Source organism: Ziziphus jujuba, chromosome 3 (assembly GCF_031755915.1).
Source record: "Ziziphus jujuba cultivar Dongzao chromosome 3, ASM3175591v1".
Lineage (NCBI taxonomy): Eukaryota > Viridiplantae > Streptophyta > Magnoliopsida > Rosales > Rhamnaceae > Ziziphus > Ziziphus jujuba.
Genome location: NC_083381.1, coordinates 6,341,366 through 6,363,658, shown reverse-complemented (window position 1 = coordinate 6,363,658; position 22,293 = coordinate 6,341,366). Strand labels below are relative to the sequence as shown.

Below are 22,293 nucleotides of genomic sequence, written 5' to 3'. Positions count from 1 at the left end.
CCCTAATTGTTTTTTAACTTGAATCTAATTCTCTAAATTTTTAAATGATCTGGGGAAGGGAGAAAAGTAGAAATAAAACTGTAAATTCGCTTGTAACATTACTATTATGTTTGGATTGAGAGAATGAGAGGAAAAGAAAAGAAAAAGATTTAATTCTTTTGTTTGAATCGTTAAAATGAGAGGAAAGGAAATGATAAGAAAAAGAGTTTAATGAATCTTTTGAATATTTCAATATTATTTTATTAATTAAAAGCTAATTGATTGAGATATTTTATATTTAGGGCATTTTTATAAAAATATAAACTACATTAATTATATTTTACTTTCTTTTCCATTAATAATCATCAAAACATACAATTATTATAAATATTTTCTTTTCCGTTCCTTTCCTTATTCAATTTATCATTTCTCTTCCTTTCCACCCTTTAATCCAAATATAGTGTACATAATAAAAAGTTACTTTCCATCCTTCATGTCAAAACCAAACAAGAGGAGAGATAGATATAAAATTTTCCATTCATCTTGTTTTCCATCCCTCCTCGCTTTTTCAACTTTCTAATTTCCATTTCTCTTACCAAACGGAGCTAAAATTCTATTTAAATAAAGTAAACTTTATCAGAATCCAATAATTAATAAACGAAATTTTAAATATCAATTATTGTTGTAGTATAATAGTTGGAAAAGAAAATTCTGATAATAATTTCGATATTATAAATCTTATTTGAACATATTTATATACACATAAAAAAGTACTCCCTACATAAAGACTTTTTAATCAAAGTTTTTGACAAATATAATCTAAGTCATTTATTAATCTAATTTAAAAGTATACATTTGAATCTCTTATATGCATATCCAAACACTTTTATATCCATGTCTAAACACCTTTTTATCTTTTTAAATAATTTAATGCTGCCAAAATAATTACTTTTTCCTAATTAAAATCCAACCATTTTTGTCTCTCCTCAAACACAAATTATGGATTCTTATTTTTGAGAACATAAAACAAAAGATAGTTCACTTCTTTTTTAGCTATGTTATTTTCCTTTGTGCAGTTCGTTTTGATGTTTGAAAAAAACTGTCAATTTCATTAAACTATATATTATAACAGTAACAATAATAAACAACCAAAAAAACATGAAATATAATTATGGGGTTTCATATCTTAAACAAGCCCATGGTCGTTTGTCTTAAGCCAATTAAAATGGTTAGAATCGATGATGAAGATATCAGTTTTTTTTTTCTTTTCTTTTTTCTCTTTTTAAGTTTATTTCATATGGGGTTTGATATTTTTATTTGAAACTATGGCCATTGTTTATTACATCAATGAATACCATTGATATAATAAGAGCAAATGTTGAATTCAGCTCCAATATCCAGATATTGCATTCGCAAGCTTAAAATTCTATTCGATAGTATAAAACCCAATTTTCAAGGTATAGGAATAAAAATCGATAAAGAAAAACTTCTTTCCATAAAGAGAGAGGAAAAAAAAAAATTAATCCTTCTAAGGCTATTTTTTAATTTGGGTGCATATTTTCTGCTTAGAAATGATTCGATATTTTTTTGGGGAAGAAAATTGAGAATCAGGTATAACTGGGGCTTGAAGAGGGAAAAAAAGGGATGCAATTGAATTAGAAGAGAGAAATATTTACTTGATAGCATCAATTATTTAATTATTAGATAAAAAAAAAGTGTTTGGAAATATATATATATATATATATATAAAAGAGATTTGAAGGTTTTAAAAAAATCAAATATATACCATTAGATCGGGCATGGATTATTTGCCAAAGATATCTATGTAATTTTAATGATGATTTTTAAATATTTGTCCTATAATGTTATTTTTTTATTTTAATCATTAGGGTTATTAGAATAAGATATCATATATATATATATATATATATAAGAGTGTAGACATTACCATTCAGAGTGTGATATTTATATTGGTTTTTTAATTTTTCAATAAAATATTTCTATTATGATCTTTTTGTTTGAGTTAAAAGCGATTATTCAACATTACAAACTATTATTTCAAAAAAAAAAAAAAAAAAAGGTCTATAGATTACTTGGCTATTACTGGAATGATTTATTTGTTATTTTTCTTTACAAATAATCAATTTTAAACCCCCAAAAAAAAAAAAAAAATCCTTCAATCAAACATTTTCATGTAGGCTAATCCATAATTCCAAAAAATTTTAAATGTAAGCTAATTTTATGTATCCAGGTGGTCAATTGCTTCCAGCTTTGATAGAAATTTATTTAACATTATATTATATATGGAATAAAATCATATTTATTATTATTATTATTATTTCTTTTTTGGGAGAAAAGAAACTTTCATTAACTAAGAACAAGAATTACATAAATCATCTTGAATTGCAGAGGAAAGCCAATGAGGACCATCTTCCATCCAAGACAGAAAAGAATTTAAAGTTGAGGCATATTCAACAAGTCTATGAGCTAATCTATTAACATTACAAACATTTAAATGCAATGAAAGCAAGGACTGAATTTCCATCACAAGAAAATAATCTGCAGAAATGCTATGCAACCGACTATTAACCAACTGCACAGAACTTCTTGAATCACTCACAATTTCCCCATTGAAGAACACTGAGAATCCAAACAGAACAAAATGGCATATTTAATTGCCACAAGCTCTACAGTTAAAGAGGCTTCCATAGATGATAATAAGGATTAAACAAATGCCCCCATCAATTCAGCTCTAGCATTTCAAATGACATACCACCTGCAGCGACTCTTCCATCAACTTGACATACAGCACCATCAACATCGATTTTCAGTCCATATTCTGAGTCTCCTTACAATGAGCATCTATATAGCAGCCACAGAATTGAGAAGAAGCAGATCTGAATTTCACCATAGCCCCATTAATAACCGCATTTCGACCGCACCATGTACTCCAAGCCACCAAAGCAAACCGAGTCTGCTGCATATAACATTAAGCTATCCAGATAGACTTGGCATTCCCAACAATCCCACAATGCATTCAAATCCTGTCTATTCCCCTCCATTGCAAATAGAGCACACACCATTATCCAATATATTTCTACAATGAAGATCATGAGCACATGGGCAAGCCCTCTTTCACATGAAAATCTTGACTTTATTCATAACGTTCAGTTTCCAAATCACACGCCACAAATCATTTACTGAAGGATAATACTTGAACTTCCAAATAACAGCACCTTCACTAAGCTTACACACTACCCAATGACCTGACTTAATTTTACATAACAAATTCCCGCATTTTGTAAAATGCCAACCAAAAGCATCCATTTTACCAAAACCCCCAACCGGGAAGCTTAAAATAGTGTTAGCTTATTATTAGTATTCCAACATCCTGACTCAGTCAATAAATCAGACACCACAGCATTCTCACCGAGAATTGGAGGAGAAAGAACACGAAGCCAACATTATCTTCCTGTCAAATCCCACCACTATCCAAAATAACCCAACCCCAACAAAGCTATTCCATAAATAACATGGATTATTACCAAATCCAGCTTAAAAAACAAAAAAAAAAATGCAATTAGGAAAATATCTTTGTTTAAGAATTCTATTAGCTGTCAAGCGAAGTTAACTCAGTTAGTAATGAAAGATTGTGTATTTGAGACAATAGGGAAGAGGGGAGAGAAAGAATTACAACAACAACAACAACAAAAAATAAATAAAAAAATAAAAAATAAAAATCTACCATCCAAACTATGTGGACATGTAATTATCCAAACACAGTTCGGCTACGGAAAGCCCTATTAAATTTCTCCTAAAGATTCAAAACCCAACCCTCCCGTAGATTTAGCTTGACAAAATCGAACCCAACTAACCCAAATAATACTCTTTTTCTTGTCATTTTTTCCCACCAAAACTATCCCATAACACAATTTAACTCATTTATATGACGTTTTGGTAATTGAAAACAACTCATACTAAAAGCGGTTATTCACTGCAGTAAAATAATAATAATAATAAAATTAGAGGCCGGAATAATAAAATGAAAAGACCTAGATATGGTAATATTTTTGTAATTAAATATAATTAAAAATAAAAAATAGAAAAAGCCAAAAAGATAAATCTATGACAAATCATCACAAGTTCATTTAGAATTCTACGCGTATTAACAAAAACCTATACATTTTCCTGCGATCCTCTCAAGTTCCAAACTACCTATAAACAGATCTTTTAATAGAATCTCCAACTTGCCCACAACTCCAACTATATTTCACTCGACGTATCCCAACAATTGTAGTTTCTCCTAGAACTAATAAAAGTTGTCCGACTTTAATGTTCATGAGATAACCTTTAATTTGGATAAACTGCATCCATCCAGAATAGGACAACCACAAAGAACAAACTTCCAAAATAAGAATGTTACCAATTTGTCTAATGAATCTATGAGAGAATTTTTACCAAAATAATATATAAGAAAAAAAAATACCACCACGAAAACCGGCTAAACAGTGCATGAAACACCCAATAGACAACCAAATATGATATTGGCTCTAAAAAACCAAAACTTTTTTCCTCAAATTAATATTTTTATGGATATGTTTCCTCTATATATTTACATATTTACATATTTACACCATGACCAGTGCAGTTATATTACAGAGCAAAACCTGTGTAAAAAGTTGGTCATTTACAGAAACTAAAGCCATAAAACTTCCAGTCTTATCTTCTTCCTTTGAGGGTGGGATGATCATTACTTGTATTAACAGTTTGCTCGTGAAACCAAGAGGATAGCTTGAACGCTGGATGCAATCTTAGAACAAAGTTATGCATTAAGAGGCAATGAATAACCCCTATGAATGCTTCTCAAGGGAACATAGATTAGCAGTAACTATATTTCAAGTCGATCAAAATTGAGCGAGTAAATAGTGATTGTGAAACAAAATCTCCCAGCATAGCATCAGGATTTACACACCAGAAAACGCAATTTGTGAAGATGGGTTTTTGATCCAGATGGAAGGATTTCTAAACTGTGTCGCTATTGCCTCCAGCAGAAACTTAACAACACCATCTCTTTCAACTTCTTTCTCCTTCTTCAACTCAAGATGTCGGACCTGAAGTCAATCAGTGGGTGTTTCAAAAGACCAAAATTAGTATGTGTGCATGCATTTTGTGAGCGGTGTGTGCGCAATTGTGAGCATTTAGAATCTGGTTCAAGTGAAGAAACACCAGATTTAAGGCTTAAAGAACAGAGTAGTTCTCAAAGGTTCTCCTCTAAAAAACCTTTAGATTTATTTTTAACACCTTATTTCTAATAAGCTTTAAGAGATTTCATTCACGTTTGCTTTTCTGAACACCAGTTCTTCCCACAAAATTGGATGGTACTTAGTGACTCCCTGACTTCGTTGCTTGATCTTAAGAATTTTGGTTTTATCTTCACATATTTCAAAAGGTTGAGAAAAAAATAATAAACTAAAAAAAGCAACAGTCTCCCGGGAGATTTAGGCAAGCCCCCTGGGACCGTTCACCCAGGTGTTTTCCAAATAACCAGAAAATAATAATTATAAAAAATGGGAAAAAAAAATTACAGAGAAGAATAGGAGGGTATCAGCTAGGAGGAATACCCTAGCTCTGGTACCATTTCAAAAGATAATCCTTCTAATTATTCCCCGATAGCAGTACAACAGTTTATCTAGAGATTAGAGTAACCAGTGCACTAGAGAAGCAACCATACAATTAATAACATTTCCTAAAGAATACGAAACAATTAAGGAATGAATAACAGGGCATGGACATTTTTAGATTTAACTCCCCAAATTAAAGAACAACATTAGGAAACTAATTGTTCCTAATAAATCTGGAAATTTTCACATTAAAAATTATTAAATAAACTTGATCGTATTGGGTGTTCACATGATTCAAAATTTAACTTGCACATTAATTTAGCAATTGACAAGCTACCTTCTTATGTTATTTAGAAAGGCATTTCTAGATCTGTGTTAGAATTACCTTAACTGTATCCTTGTGAACCATACCAGTGTCCGTTATGATGACAAGACACTTTATATCATGCTCGTTTGCATATTCATACTGTTCTGTAAGGCTCGGATCAGGGTTGGGAACAAACTCTGCCTGGCGGACAAAACAACCAGTAAGCAGAAAGCAATAGTTCATTAACATTGTGATGCAGCTAAATTCCTAGGAAAGAATAAAAAACAAAAATCTCCAACCTTAATATTGTTCTCCCACAGCTCGGCAACTAGTTCCATCCGTTCTACCAATAGACCGCCTCCTCCTCTCGAACATACAAGAATACTGGTGCTAGCTTCATTTCTACAACAGTAAGAAAAAGTATGGATCTTTAGTGAATAGATAACAATCCAAGCCTCAACGATTAGATTAAAAGTATAGGAAGATTAAGGGAAAACGGATAAGTTATCTGCATACCTAATAGGTTTGAAATCTACAGGTGAATATTGAATTATAGTCTCTAATGCAAGGCTGCTTCCAACAGCACCTGGAGGATTTGATTTCTGAATATCAAAAAATAGAAAAATTATTAATGTTTTTTTTTTCCAAGAATAGCGAAGTCATAATTAAGATGGTAAAATTAAAAAAGACGATTACATGTCATGACAATAAATATAATATAGTTCACTATCCATTACGGTAACTAAAATAAAATATTACAAAGAAACAACTCTTTAGCTTCATGGCAATATAAAATATGCCACACGTTGAGTGTTGAAAATAAATAAGGGTAGTTTAGGTATTTTGACTTTATGTTGCTCTAGATGAGATGATCATGGCAGTACCATACATGGCAAAAAGACTTGACGACTCCAGTTTACAGTAACAGTTGGGAGCTCATTCAGCAACCAGAAGTAAAAGAACTTGCAAATTGTCTATCGAAATTTGCTTTGAGACTCTACCAGATGGTAGTTTCAAGCACTTAGAAGCACAACTTTTAGCAAAGGATATACTGAGAAATGGACTTTATTACTTTGAGACCACCTCTCCACGGGCCAGATATAACTCTATAAGGGTGTTATTATCTCTTGCAGTCAAGAATTAATGACTAATGTAGCAGTTAAATGTTAAAAATGCATTTCTCTGTGGAGATTTACAGGAACAGCTTTGCATAAAGCAAGTTAGCAACCTATTGCATTTTGTGTTCATCTCCTTTGGATTCAGTGAATGCCATGCTGATTGCTCCATATTCAACAAATGAATGCAGGTAGGCACGACTGACTAATTGTGTATGTTGACAACACTATTGTTTTAAGTGTTTTAGTCGCATTGAAGATGTGAAATCCCAGGGCTTGTTTCGCGACGCATTTGTTTTTGGTTTTCAGTTTTTATATTGGGAAACTAAGACACATTAGCATTGGTCCATGCATTACTTTTTCTGTTGGAGCTATAATCATTTTATGGAAAATCCTAAGCTGGTACACTGGGAGGCAATGTCATATATAACAAAAGAACAAGGTCTTGACATAATAAGCTTACTCAGATAATAACTGCAAGAAGATCAAAAAGTTGATATGTTACTTTTTGTGCGGAGAAAATGTCGCCCATATGAGTAAGAAACAAAATATAGTGTGCAAAAGCAGGGTACTGTTCATTGTTCATACAACATGTGAACCTATGAGGATAAAAAAGCTAATGATTGGAATGGGCAGTGATAACCTATGATCATGTGTTACGATAAACAAGCTGCAATAATAATATAGCAAGTAATTTTCCATGAATGAGTCAACCATAATGAGGTGAACTGCCACTATATTAGAGAGGTTGTAATGAAAGATATTTCAACACCGATGTCGTTCTTTCTCTTTTTATTTCAAAAAGATACATAAGATAATACTTATAACTTACATATTCCTGAGCCCACAATTGATGAAGCAAATAGTCATAGCAACCGCCAACGGCAAGCAATGCACCTTCGACAAGTGACCCAGAACTGTGTTCCTTTATTAAGTATACCTGAGCAAGAAATTGAAACTTGGTTATATGTTTTGAAGCAAAATTTAATATACTGTCTTCATCAATGAGTAAACAATGTAAACAAACTTGTTGTTTTATATAATTCAGTTTTAAGAATGAAATACAATGCTGATATAGCAGATATTAGGTCCCCATGGGAGAGCTCAGTGGCAATGACCACTGAAGATAACCCTCAGGTCCTGGATTCAAGGATTGGTGTTAAAATTCACTTTCCCAAATTTATCAATATATATATATAGCATATATTAGAAAGAAAATATTTTTTCAACAATTTACTCTCATGCATGCACAGATTCACATTTGCACTAAGGAGGAGTACACTAAGAAAAATAAGCATGGATTTTGTTGCTTCATTGACAACTTGGCGTTCTATTTTTTCTTTTTCTCTCGAAGAAGACAACTGTACATTATAATATATTCCACAATTCTTAAACTCTATATTTCATCATTAAATAAACTGTTACAACTTTTAGGAAGAGAGCCGAGCCATGTATATGAAACCACCACACTTTTTAACACACACTCAGGTGTAGGAAGTGTATCCAGAAATCTTTTAGATAGTGGATTAAATTGATATTCATATGATTTTGATTTATGTAAGGGCAGTTACTCTTTATTTTTTGAAAAGTTATTTACTCAATTTGTCTATTATAATACAATCTCTAATATTAGTTTATATCCATGAAAACAGTTATTATTCAAATTCCAAAACTATCAGTTATATATTAACTTTGCAGGAAAATATATGTGAAAGTTCCTTGTTTACTAACTAAATATTGTTATTGCTGCCAATAAAGATTCAATTATGCAAATTGTTAAGTTTGATTTAATTTCCTTCTGTATAATTTAGGTTGTTTATATATTTGCACTTGTATTCTATTCAGTCACCAATATGCACAAAAGACGGGAATATTGTCTCTCCAATACTATTCAAAATTTAGATCCACACCAAATTAGATTCTATTCAAAATTTAGATCCACACCAAATTAGATCCTAAAGTCCTTAGACACATTTCCATTCAGTTATTTCCCATCTCAATAAGGGTGCAAGGAAAATCATAAATTCCATGAAAAGCAACCTTACTTTTTGAATTCCTCCTATTCAAGGACAGTAAAAAATAATAGCCATGCTTTATCCCAGTTGATTAGTTTAAAAAGCTTCCTATCATTTGCTATTCTCAAGAACCTGAACTAAAGCTTCCAACTGATTCTAGAAAAGATTTCTTACCTCTACCTAATAAGTGATCAAGGAGGAAACAATCCACCATTGACTGAACATAAGATCAGTCACTGGAACCAGAAGAAGATAATATTATTCTCTTTCGTAATCTTTCAAAATTTGATAATGTTCCAGATCTTTAATGTTTCTTCCCATTGCTAGTAGGAACAGAAAAGGACACGTACTCAACATCCTAAACTTGTGTCTGCTTAACGTTTATCACATTCCTTTACCGCCTTTGTCACTCAACTATTAACGTTTATCACATTCCTTTACCGCCTTTGTCACTCAACTATGTTCAATAGAAATTCCTAAAACTGCCGCCCAAGATGCACTCAAAGATATAAACTGGAAAATAGCCATGAATGGAGAATTGAGGGCATAATAGTGCATGCGAAATGGTTGACTTTCCTGAAGGGAAGAAATATAAGGGACATAAATGGTAAAGTGCGAATCATAATGTCAATATGTCTTCATAGAGGTTTAAAGCTAGACTGGTTGCTAGGATTATACTTAAACCTATGGAATAGAATAACAAAAGACCTTGCACCAGTGGCAAAAATGATTGGTCATTAGCAATTCAATGTGAAGAATGCACACTTAGATGAAACTGCCTCTTGGCTTTAACAAGAATATTGGAGAAAAGAAAGTAACTAGGCCCAAAAAATGCTTCTAAAGATTGAAGAAGTTCCCATGCATTGGCTCCGTCCTAAAAGCCTAAATTGTTATGTTGTAAAGAAATAGTTGCTTCTTATCCACAAACAAAAAAAAAGTAAAGAAGAAAAGAAATAAATTCTCAACAAGAACTACGAACAGGTACATATCAATATTCCAATATTCCCAACCTTGGTTCTTTCTCATAGAATCCGTATACACTTCGCTTAGGCAAACTCCAAGATAATATAGAGGCTAGGATCTACAATCATTTTCAATAAAGGAATTTCACATTCACAACCATACTGGATTAGCTTTCTTGCCCCAAAAGATAAATACTACAAAAACTTTTCTGGACTTTCCACAGAGTGGTACTAAAGCATCTCTATGGGTATATGAATAATATCAAATAAAGAAAAAACTTAAGCAAAATACCTGAAAGAACAGATCTCTGTGATAACCCTCAGTTGGTGTCATTAGTGCATCTATATAAACATGTCTTTCGATCCTCCAAACCCGCAAGTAGCTGAAGAGGTCTGACAATTCATCAAGTGCCTTGCGTGCAGATTTATCTGCATTACATTGTATTGAATGATCCTCATACCATGTATAACATGCACAGATTAATTAATAAAGATAATTATACCAGCTGGCAATGCTCCCCTCAATCTAGGAAGTGCCTGATCTGCAGCACCACAGAACCTTAAAGCAACAGTTTGTAACCTATTTACAATGGCTTCTGGCAAATTAAGTTCCTGGAAATAGCAAAAATAAGAAAGAATAGATCAGAACACCTTACTACTAGCATTATACTTTGAATATGAATAATCTTCACATATTAAAAATACACAAGTTCATCTAAGGTAACCTTGTTATGCTAACCTATTAACTGCATAGAACAAATTGCCATGTAACTAGTAGACAAGAAACAAAAAAACAAAAAACAGCATTTGTATAGATTACATGAACAATTGATCGAGATCAAAATTTTAGTTATAATTACAGATATCTTATTGTTTAGATTTGTTATAAGATTGTTTAATGATTTTGACATTGTTTCTTATTTGCATTAGGTTTTCATTATTTGGTTTCTGCATTTCACGAATGCTATTTTCAGGATTAGTTTTTTTTTTTTTTTTTAAATAATAATAAAACGAATGCTAGATTAAATAAGCTTTTAGAGTAATCTCATCTGAAGTCTGAGTGAGAAGCCACTTGACCCTCTTCTAGTTCCCCCCCCTCTCTCCCCTCCCTCTCCTCCTTCCCAATCTTCTTCTCTCCTCTCTCGTTGTATTATATCTTCTCCTTCTTCCTACCGCTCTTCTAAACCAATAATATTTTATGCTCCTAAAAATGAAGCACAGAAACTAGATGTGCCACATGTGAATGCATGCATCAGGAGGATTATGAGAAGTAATCAGCCTTTGGACAACATATTCAAGAAGCTGCTGAACTTTGATTTTTACTTTCAGTTTATACAAGGACACATAGTTACATCTTATAAAGAGACAGAAAAAAAAATAAAAATAAAAAAATAAAGATTCATTGGCTCAAGGACAAACTGTTTCTATGAAGTACAACCTATATGATTGCAGATGGAAAAAATATACAAAATTCCTAAAGATATGTTCCCACTACGTTATATCACCATTTCAAGTCTCAAAAGTCCGCTCAAAAACAAGGAATTCTAGGGCCTTTGAAACCTTATAAGGATTATTATATGTGTGTGTTTGTGGGTGTAATGTAATCAGATACATTTTTTTAATATTATAAATAGAGCTGGTTCCTGGGTACTCTGTTTCTATCTCTACTGTGGTAACCGAGCAAAGATATTTTCCACAGTCCAGCTGCCAGCCTCCACAGCATATATGCTGTGAAACATCAATTTCAACAAGTGGCACAGCTGATGGAGGTGTAAACCAGATGCTTGTGGCAATTCCAGTCAGTATTGCAGCAAACTCTTACTCCATAGCAGCCAAAGAAGGGCTGCTAAATGGCCCTAAACAGCAGAAGAGATGCCCGCAGAACAAAACGCCACCTTGGGTTTGCTGAAACAAGGTAGAGGCCCTTGCTGCAGCAGCAGCATGCAGAAAATCATTGGAAAAAATATACTCCTAAGTATTGGAGGTTTATGAATAGAAAAATCTTTTGATCATACCATTGCTAGGTAAATTGTTGTGGCAAATTCCTTTAGAAACAGATTTCTCGTGATATAAAGTTGTCAAGAGTAACCATGGGGTGCTTGTGAATGGCTCTGGTTTTAATATGGTGGCCAGATGTTCTTTTTGAAGCCCATGGAAATTTATCTCACAGGTGTATATTTAATTCTTATCTTTGACAACATTTGTTATTGATAGGGGTATCCAAGATTGCATCCAAAAGTTTGGTACTAACTCTGCCTATCAACAGCATGACATGGTGCAGACAAGAAAAAGAATTGCATTACAATTCAGTCTTGATGCTTAGCTAGATATAAACAATATATCACCAATCTTGGTCAATACTTATGAAAACACACAAGCTGGAATACATTTGGAATTACAAGAAAATTACAGAAAAAATTCAGTGGTAGTTACAACTGCTATTTGTTTTAAAATGCCAAGCATACAACAAAACCATCAGCATCACAAGTTCATGCGCATCTAAATTGTCAATGTTAGCACAAAACGCTATAATGATTTTTCAGCAGGCTAGTATACGTAGAAAGTATTTTGCTCACCTGCAAAAGTTGACGCCTTATTACTGCCCATTTTGATTTCCGTTCAGAGGATTGAGGACGCAGAGAACCCATCATGGAAAGAAGCTACATAGAAAAATCAAGCATGTACTAGGTCATACATCACTTATTATTCATAGGAATCTTACCAAGTATATAAAATGATATACCTCTGCTACTTTATGTCTATGTTCAGCCTTGACTCCTATCCAAGACCATATTGCATCCAGTAGGTCCCCATGATTTAGATGAATATCACAGGAATCTGAGTGGAAAAAATGAGTTATAATGTCCAATGTTACCTGCGAATATACAAATATAAGAAATTAAACATGGAATATAAGTAAATAATTTCAACATGTATTAACTATTAAATTTTTTACTCCGAACAAGTTTACACCTCCATGCCCTATGTCTCACATCACAGACACATTCAAATGATAACTTTAGTATCAAATTCCATGTTCAGTTGCTCCAATTCAGCTAATCAAACAGATGTGCATAAATTTTTCACTTGGTCTCATACAACACAATGACATGGCCCTAGCAAATATGCAACTGGCTGTATGTAGATCATTCAGATTTCAAGAGACACAGCAGAATAAATAAACCAATGCATCAACCTTGATGACCTCTGCCTCTGTCAACGTCACTGTGCCTCCAATAATGTCAAAATCACCCTGTTTGGCAAAAATGCTGAATGGTGAGAACCTCAACGTACAGAAAACATAAGCATTAAGTCCATGAGCACCAATTATTTCATGTACAGGAGTTTCATATGATTCAAGTAAAATAGAAAGAGAGGGAAATAGAGCTATAACAAGCACTGTTACAACTTGCACCTGAAGGTAGCGATTTGGTGGTGAATGTCCAATTGCTCTTCTATAAACACAAGATATTTCGTATCGTTTGAATGAGAATTTCTAATACATAAAAAACAAAAAAAATGTGGTAAAGTTATTCTGCTTGAACAAAAGAATTTATAAGACGATTTTTTGTACCACTTGAATGAAACAAACTTTAATATGAAAAGTACATATGTGACCAAGTTATCTTTGGCAATCAAGCAAAAGAAACATTAATTTCAACAAAAATATAAATAGCAATTATTTAATAGCAATGGTTATTAAATACAACTAAGCACCAAATATAGCATCACATTGTAGTTTTTAATAAAATTTTAATTATATAAGTCATGAGGAAAAGGTTATTTATTATAATTTTTGTACTTACCATATTTCACAATTTGGATTTTATAATGTGGACATGTTCAACCTCACAAGACAGTATGCTTATTGTCTTTTATGATTCCAAAAGTTATGTCATGATGAGTTTAGGTTCATATAAGTTTTAATTTGATTACTTCAGTGTCCTAGGTGTTTGTATGTGCATAGGCAGATCTTTTTTACACAAAAGAGTTTTCTATTACAAAAATATCATTACACAATACAAACAGGATTCATACAGAGAGACCTAAATTTAACAAAATATCATAGATTTATTACTTTATTAACTGAGTGTTAAGAATTCCAAGAATTCTACAAGTCTTAAGAGCCTTTTCTTCATCTTTCATTCAGTCCCCATTACATTTTAGTTAGTTATCTGAACAGGGCTTTGTAATCCAGTAAGAAATTAGTTTCTCTAACGTTCTGCATCAATGTTTTATTGAAATTGTCTATTTAAGATTTAACAGCTGAATATTGTGCATTAGAAGATGAGGAAAGTGGGCTTGTATCTCTTCCTCCTAAACACACTGTTCACATGATACATAACTCCACAGGCTTCCAAGTCAACCAACCTAGTTTCCTTTTTTTTTTTTTTTTTTTTTTCCACTTGCAACATTAGATATAATGGGAAATAGAATAAGATATTATATCAAATTCAGAGGTCAAATCAAATTACCAAAATGTCATAAAAATGAATTTTGTTTAATGTTAATGAATGGGAGGAAAACGCATAAAACTGCAGAAATTTGTCATATGTTTTACCTGAGTAGAGACCACCCAATTAACAAAAGGCAAGCGTAGCTCATGGCAAAGTTCAAGCATATCCCCTCCATGGTTTAAAAGTTTGACAGTGTTCCTTCAGGGGTAGAAGAAAAAGAAAAAGAGAAAATAAATAAATAAATAAATAAATAAAAAGGTTCAGCCATAGGTAGCATTTATCATATTAAAGACGATGTATCACAAAAGAATTGAAGTAAAATCAACTACAAGGAATTTGAATAGGTCATGAACCTATTGAACTGTGGGCAGTCATCCAATAAACGCATGGGTATTACTTCCAAATGCTTTGCACAATGCTTTCTGAAAATATCCCTTGTGATCTCAACGACATAATCACGAATCTCAGTATCTAAATCAGCATACTGGATTGCAGATGTATCACCACCAGCTAAGCTCAACCCACCAGCATGATGATGCTGGTCTTTTACGCTTAATATCTCTTCGTCAAAAATAGCATTCACAACTTTAGTGTATATACTAGAGTCCTCTGAAGTCTGCATTGTACGGAGAATATCTGATAATATCAGGGAAAAGCACTTAGTCAAGCTCACCAATGACATTAATCAAACATAGTACTTAATTTTATATATGCTTCTGGAAAAAATAAAAATAATAATAATAAATAAATATGTTGATAAGTCAGTGTCAATCCCAAACGCTTAAACTATCAAGAAATGAATCCATCTATATATATCAAGCCAACACAACGCATTTTAACACCCCTTACATGAAGGCACATGAAATAACTAGACACATAGCAGCCTTAACAAGTGCTAGTGTAACTCACAGAACATCAGAATCAAGGTTAAGATATTCAAACACAAAATCAAATGGACAGATGCCATGATGGTAACTTAACATATGTCAATTCATATGTTATCCTCTCCAAAACCTCACACATTAGGAAATTATAATGTATGCTCGTTTGAGCTACCAAAACTGTCATGGCAATCAAACATATGTACACATTCAAGGACCAATAAAATATGCCAATCAATTCTTCATAGCCCAGTAGCTTCTAGTTTGATATTAAGGATGCTATCAATCACCTCAGTGCATATAAATGTGAAAAGGAACATGGAAAAAGATAGACATTTTAGTTGCATTTCATCTCTCTAAATTTCTTAGGTGGAAATTAAGAACCAGACCAATGCCTCAGATTGTAGTCTAATAAGCAGCATTCTGGGACAGGAAAGATTCTTCTCTTAGTACAGATGAATACAATAATATCTAAATCTAGAAGACAGAACAAAGCAGACATAAAAATATATGACTCCAGTTTAAAATATGAAGCCCCAGTTACCTGAATATTTTCTTCCTAAAACCTGTCTTTGAAGACACTTTGGATTAAATGGAACTACAGATATGATTGACATAGATCTTTTTCAAGTCAGACATACTAAGAAACAAATCATATGATAACCAGGCGAAAACTACATATGGGTTGATGTTAAGTTCATTTTGGCTTCAGCATCAAAATTTTATTGATTGTTCTTGTCGAATTCCAGCACTTCAAGATTATCCCATCATTTCCATTACAAGTCACGAATTCCTTCCTAAAAAATGATATGGTAACTTCATCCTTCAATTATAATCATTATGCTATTTATAGCTAGGGAAGGATACCAGTTCCTAAGTGCAAAACCATGCTTGATCTCTCAGGCCCTGAACTAATTCAAATTTAACCCCATAAAACTTTGGGAACCGAGAAGACATAATACTGTTGCAACATGCATTATCTACAATGTAATCCAATTATGTAATGCTGAAGCAAATCCACAGAAAATAAGCAAGAGAAAGAGATAATATAATTGATCCAGAATTTCTAAATATATTAATAAAACCAGCTATTGCAATCATGACATTTTTCTCTTTCATATGATAAGGCAATTATTCTTTTCCCTGAAGTGAATTACTTACTGTCCAGCAATTCAGATTCCATTCTTGGAGGAAATGCATGCTGTAGGAGTTCTGTGGCAGAAGGACGATCAGAAGGACTTGCGGACAATAAGCGCCGCAACAACGATGTCTGTTCTGGAAATTCAGCAATCCAAGAAGATGGAAATTCTCCTTTCTGTTTCAAATCAGATAGGACAATGTGTCTTTCCATTGCAGTCCCAAATGGGTGCCAAAGCTCAAAAAACACAATTCCTAAGCTGTACATATCAGCCTGCCATCCAAAACGACAACAATGTTTATCCAATATTTTGAACAAAATATTATATGCCTTTCTATCTGGAGAAAGCAGTAGATTCATACAGCCTGGAGAAAAAGAAAATAAGAACAAAAATCAAATGAAAACAAGTACGCACCTTTTCATCAATTTTGGGCCATCCTTGCTCAATTTCAGGTGCAGTGTAGAAGTAAGTACCAACTTGACCAGTTCTATCAGCAGAAAGTCCAGTTGTATCGGCAGGAAAACTTGGATCCTGATCGAACTGCTCCAACTTTAAGAACTTGGCTGAAACAAAACAAATATAACATGAATCAAGTATGTAATTTTCATTTGTTTTTCTTATCAAGGGGAAAAAAATAAAAAATGCATCTGTAAAATGGTTGCATTAATAAAATGGCAGCAAGAATAGAATTTGTCAAATAACTGCATGATGCAGAATATAAATAGTTTTGAGACTCTACCATTTTTCCTGTACAAAAGTCAAAACTTTATCAGTAAACAAATATATGGTACATGGTTTGAGGAGAATGAAGAGTCCTCAAGAGATCAAAATCAAAAGTAAAGACAAAGAAAAGAAAAAGAAAAGAAACTAACATTGCATCAGTTTACATGTATCCTACCAATGCCTAAAAAGAAGTTACGAACTTAACTAGATCCAATATGTAACTAGCATCATAAAACTTGTCCCCAGACATACTTAACTTTATTCCAACTAAACAACACAAAATGTATCCAAAACCACATTCTTCCCTTTCTTTTTAACCACCAAAACTCATAAAACATCAAACTACTAAGGAATTCTGTAGGACATACCCAGCATAATCCAGCTGCTGTCAGCAGTCTAAACTGAAAAAAAGCAACCACACCAAAATGTAAAAGTGATCAACAGATTCACAGGCTTTCCAACATATAAAGAGGACATACACATGTAATCTTCTTCCTTGCAACAAATCAAATATATTAAGTTTCCCAATTAATAACCAAGCAAAAACCTAAAGCCTAAAAGGTGACTTAACTTTCTAAAGAATACTAGAGGCTCAAACACAGGGTAGGAAGGACTATCAATCAAGAATTCAAAAAAGATTTGCACGAAAAAAATAGGAGCTCCAAGATCATAATCACTTATCGATTATTTGGGATTATGAGAAAAAAATTCTGAAAACATTAAAAGAGTAAAAACACATAATAGCATTCTTCAACCTTGTTAAACAATACAATCAAGGAAATCCAAAAGATTATTGTACATTGAACTATAAAGAATCCTCAAAAATATAATCCTGTCACCTCTTTCCACCTTAAAAACTTGGTAAAGACTCAACAAAGAAAGATAACACAGAAATTAAATTTCCAAGGACTCTTGAAGAATTCTTTGTTAAAAAAATCAGAGATCTAGGTATTTGACTTAAGCTCGTATTTACTTTCTCTCACTCTCTCCAACCATTTCTTTTTCACACCATCTATTGCCATTGTACATTTTTTTTTTTTTTTTCCCCGTTGATGTAAAGTATTTACATAGCCAAAAAAAAAAAAAAAAGAAGGGTTGTAGAAGTAGAAAAGGGGTGAAGTATTAGAGAAATGCGCTATGATGACTCCTTTTTAGACTATATGGATGAAAAGGAATAGAGCACTCTATTAATAAAAAATTCATATATCGATTGCTATAGCATCATATAAAGTTCTGATTACATTTTTGGTGCCATGGAAAGTCATATATTATGTGTGTACCATCTCCATTCAAAGAATTAGCTTGCTTATCAAAGAACATATGGACATTTCTGCAACTGAATGGCAATGTACACAGCGACCAATCAAGCATCCATGAGAGATAAGAATTGTGAGGTTTATTTTCATTTTTATGGTAATGAGAAAGCAGATTAGGATAGCCTATGTTAAAAAGGCAACAGCATAGAGGATGGTGTCAAATCATGGAACAGCAGTAAGGACTTCGAAGGACTTATAATCTTGTATTTATATAGTGAATGGTTTCTCTTATAAATAAGAAGTTTTGTTTGCCATCAAAATATATAAAAAGAAAAAAATCAAATAATATCGATCTTACCAAGACCAAAATCCCCAATCTTAATATCATTGCGAGCATCAAAGAATATGTTATTCGGGGTTAAGTCACGATGTATGATTCCTTGTCCATGTATGTGTACCAAGCCTTCAACAATTTGACGAAAAAAATGCCATGCTAATTCTTTGTCAAAATGATATGAATCAAAAACCTGGCGTAGAGTCCTTTAAAGTAAATAAAAAAATCAGAATTAGTAAAACCATAACATGCTAAAACAGCTTCATGGAAAACTGCTTTAAGTAAAATCAATTTAATTTGAAGAAAACCTCTTATGTCTTTGAACAAATAGGAGAGGGAGGGGGTCAAGCTAAACCAATTTTCAATAAATTAGAAACTTTATACCTCTCATAGCATGCAAAGGCTTACAAAGAACTAAAGAAAGCTTAGGATCATTTGTCGTCCTTTTCGCTTTTCTGATCAGAATCACTCAAGAATTTTAAGAAGATACCTTTTATGAGTTTAGACCTTTACAATTTTGTCAAGATTTTATCTGGACTATTCATACATGCAATAGATCCAAACAGTGTCCTGAATTTTACTATAAATAGTCCACCACATACATGACCTTTTTATTTATAAGACTTGGCATCCCTATATGTGGTTGATGTACTTCTTGAATAATTTCAACTTATCTTCTATTTCTATCAGATTATGGATGATGCAGTGGTGATCAATCCTTTCAGCATTTTGTTCGAAAGGTTATGTGTTGATCATCTCCACAAAATGTCATAATTTGTGCGGTTACTCTGAATCTGAAATAAGTAATATTTTAATTCTCATCTCTCTAATGTCATATAATTAGTTTGTTAAGTTTTTGGTCTTCTTCTATATAGGATTTATCATCCTCTAGTTATTGTGTGATTATATTTTCAAGAGTGAAATGAAATGTGAGGGGGCTGAATTGTAAAAAATAAAATAAAATACATATCTGCAAAAAGTGAAAACTAGAGGTGGTTATTTTGAAATTTACCTTATTTTTACAGAATAAAAGATATCTTTCTTCTAAAATTAGCACAATCATAGAAAACCTAAAATGTTATAAGGAATAAGAAACCAACAAAAATGAATTTTAGTTGCTGACTATAACGCCAGCTTAAGGTGGGAGAACACTAACATCAAATGGAAGAGGGGAATAATCAAGCTGTGACCATACATTGTTAAATATTTGAAAAGAATGTGAAGTTTAATCTGAAAATAGGCTTTACCTTGGGCAGTATTCCATTTGAATATAAAGATACGTTGGATCAAGCTTATTCTCTTGCCCAAAGGCATCAGCTGAGCTTGTCCCCATTAAGCTGAAAGTGGAGCTTGCTGCAGTCCTTGAACCCCAAGTGACATCACCATAAGAATCAGCAATTCCTGTTTCAAACCATGCCTGGAAGTTCTTACATTATTACAACCCTCATGAAGAACAAAAATTACATGCATTAGGAATTTCTTTAAATCAAATTTCTGTAATGATATAAATACATAGTTTATGCCATTATGGTAAAGAAAACAAAAGGACGTATCGAAGTATTGCAAAATATCACAAAGAAAACCAGTTTATGAAAATTTTCAAAAGTATCTAACGTAGGAAATAGTAATATATATACAACCAATAATGCTAGAGTTACCAAAATTTTTACCAAATGATGTGGCAACATTTAACTGGTTTATTTTTTTGATTCACTTATCCAATTAAAGATTCACTTTTCCAAATTTAGGTTATATAAATATGCCAGCCGATAATGTCTTAACATGTAGCATTTTGTAAATAAATTTGGTGAACATTTTGGCATCTATAGCAGTAGTATATAAAAAACCAAACCGGGAAAAACTTGTACCTGATAGTAACGTACAACATGTTGGTGCTGCAAGCGTGAAAGCGTAGCTACTTCCCTAAGTACCTCGCAAAATTTTATCAACATATCTCAAAAGGGTATCCAGAGAACAAAAAATATAGTTATTCTAGAACCTAGGATCAAACATTAAATTCCACATTTAGGTAGCCGTCTGGCAAAATAGAAACTCCTTGTTCAATGTGGCACACAAAAAGTGAAGACAGCTAAATAGTGGCCAAGCAAGCATTTATATATAATGTCAAAAAGGAAAGTTGACCCAACAGCATTTACATTCACAGTATCAACAAAATCACACAACCAAAATGGCACAAAGTTTTTAGAATATCGCCAAGATTAAAATAAATAAAGATGAAAATGTCTAAGCAAATGCAACATCTGCAACAAGGTTAAACAGATCCTCAAGATCAATGAACTTCCAATACTTAACAAAATTTAGAATTTCACATCATACAAATTCATGTAACCAATTCAACATTTCATCATGAGAATATTACCTAACTCATGTACATAGATCAGCACTGAAAATGAAAAATAACACAGTGTTAATTTGTTTGATAGATCTTTGCTAGGCAAAGAACGAATGGCTAAACTTATATATGCACGTACATTTTATAAGGGGGAAAAAGACTTTCGTTCATCAAGAAACATACACAAGAGCTTACGCCACCAAGCTTACTAATGTATTGAAAGAGCAATTACATCTATGGAGTATATATGTTGCATTTACAGAGAATTAGGTCCATGGATCCTCAACTACACTAAGTGAGAACCCACATTTGGTCAGGTCATTGAACCTACTCACTGCACAACACACCCATTAGGACAAGCTTAGATGCTAAGGGGACGAAGCATGTCACTTCAACTTCATCAGCTCATCAACTACATTGCATGGTTAAAGAATGAGAGGGAAACTAAAATAATGAGAGGAGGAATGAAGAGCCATTTTCCAATCCATGGTTAAATTCCATATAAACTAAAAGCACTTAATGTGTTTTAACAGCAAAAATGGAAGGAGACATATGATATTCATAACAATAACATTAACTCAACTATAACAGAATAAATTGAAGTATTATACCTAAAAGAAGAATGAGTTTGTGAGCTAGACGGCTTCTGAGAAACATTATAGTTTTCAGGAATAAATTATATTAACAAATGAGTACCTTAATATTCGGTCATTAACAGGCAGACTTTTGTCCTTCAGTCGAATTTTCTTCACTGCGTATTGCCTTCCATCTAATTTATTCTTGCACAGCACAACATGGCCAAAACCACCATGACCTGTACCAAAATACATATATATATATATATATATATTTATATTTATATATATAACAATAATAATAGATAAACAAATAAATATGCAAGTAGAAAATCAAGAAACGTGGAAAACTATAGAAATTTCTTTCGGCAAGAAGGTTTCCAAATTCATATGTGATAAATGTCAGAATGTAGGTTAACTAGATGGACTATTGTATTGTACAGACAATTATAGGGCCAAAACTATGTAACTATCATGAATTTAATGAGCCATTTTTACAAATTATAAGTGAAGAAACTGAAAATAGGAATTTGCAAATAGCATAAAAATTCTAATTATGTTGAATGATACTCATAC

The 22,293-nt window shown here is 32.5% G+C and overlaps 1 protein-coding gene across 7 annotated transcripts in view; it reads right to left on the bottom strand.

The window, feature by feature from the left end:
* Positions 1–4,518: 4,518 nt before the first annotated feature.
* The window catches only part of LOC107434870 (eIF-2-alpha kinase GCN2), a 28,244-nt gene continuing 10,469 nt past the window's right edge, over positions 4,519–22,293 (bottom strand). For 4 of the 7 annotated variants that reach the window (XM_060815621.1, XM_060815618.1, XM_060815619.1 and 1 more), the window contains 19 exons: positions 21,839–21,956; positions 20,658–20,712; positions 20,037–20,206; positions 18,814–18,995; positions 16,891–17,039; positions 16,499–16,748; positions 14,810–15,092; positions 14,561–14,654; positions 13,415–13,495; positions 13,196–13,252; positions 12,743–12,874; positions 12,576–12,659; positions 10,503–10,611; positions 10,292–10,428; positions 7,855–7,962; positions 6,424–6,509; positions 6,207–6,309; positions 5,986–6,108; positions 4,519–5,090 (listed from right to left, as the gene is read on the bottom strand). In XM_060815621.1, the coding sequence (XP_060671604.1) occupies positions 4,944–5,090; positions 5,986–6,108; positions 6,207–6,309; positions 6,424–6,509; positions 7,855–7,962; positions 10,292–10,428; positions 10,503–10,611; positions 12,576–12,659; positions 12,743–12,874; positions 13,196–13,252; positions 13,415–13,495; positions 14,561–14,654; positions 14,810–15,092; positions 16,499–16,748; positions 16,891–17,039; positions 18,814–18,995; positions 20,037–20,206; positions 20,658–20,712; positions 21,839–21,956 (2,468 nt within the window). In that variant the 3' untranslated portion in view covers positions 4,519–4,943. Of the gene's footprint in view, positions 5,091–5,985; positions 6,109–6,206; positions 6,310–6,423; positions 6,510–7,854; positions 7,963–10,291; positions 10,429–10,502; positions 10,612–11,106; positions 12,256–12,575; positions 12,660–12,742; positions 12,875–13,195; positions 13,253–13,414; positions 13,496–14,560; positions 14,655–14,809; positions 15,093–16,498; positions 16,749–16,890; positions 17,040–18,813; positions 18,996–20,036; positions 20,207–20,657; positions 20,713–21,838; positions 21,957–22,293 lie in introns of those variants that run through there. The other 3 variants (XR_009638270.1, XR_009638271.1, XM_025067684.3) reach the window with 3 other exon arrangements.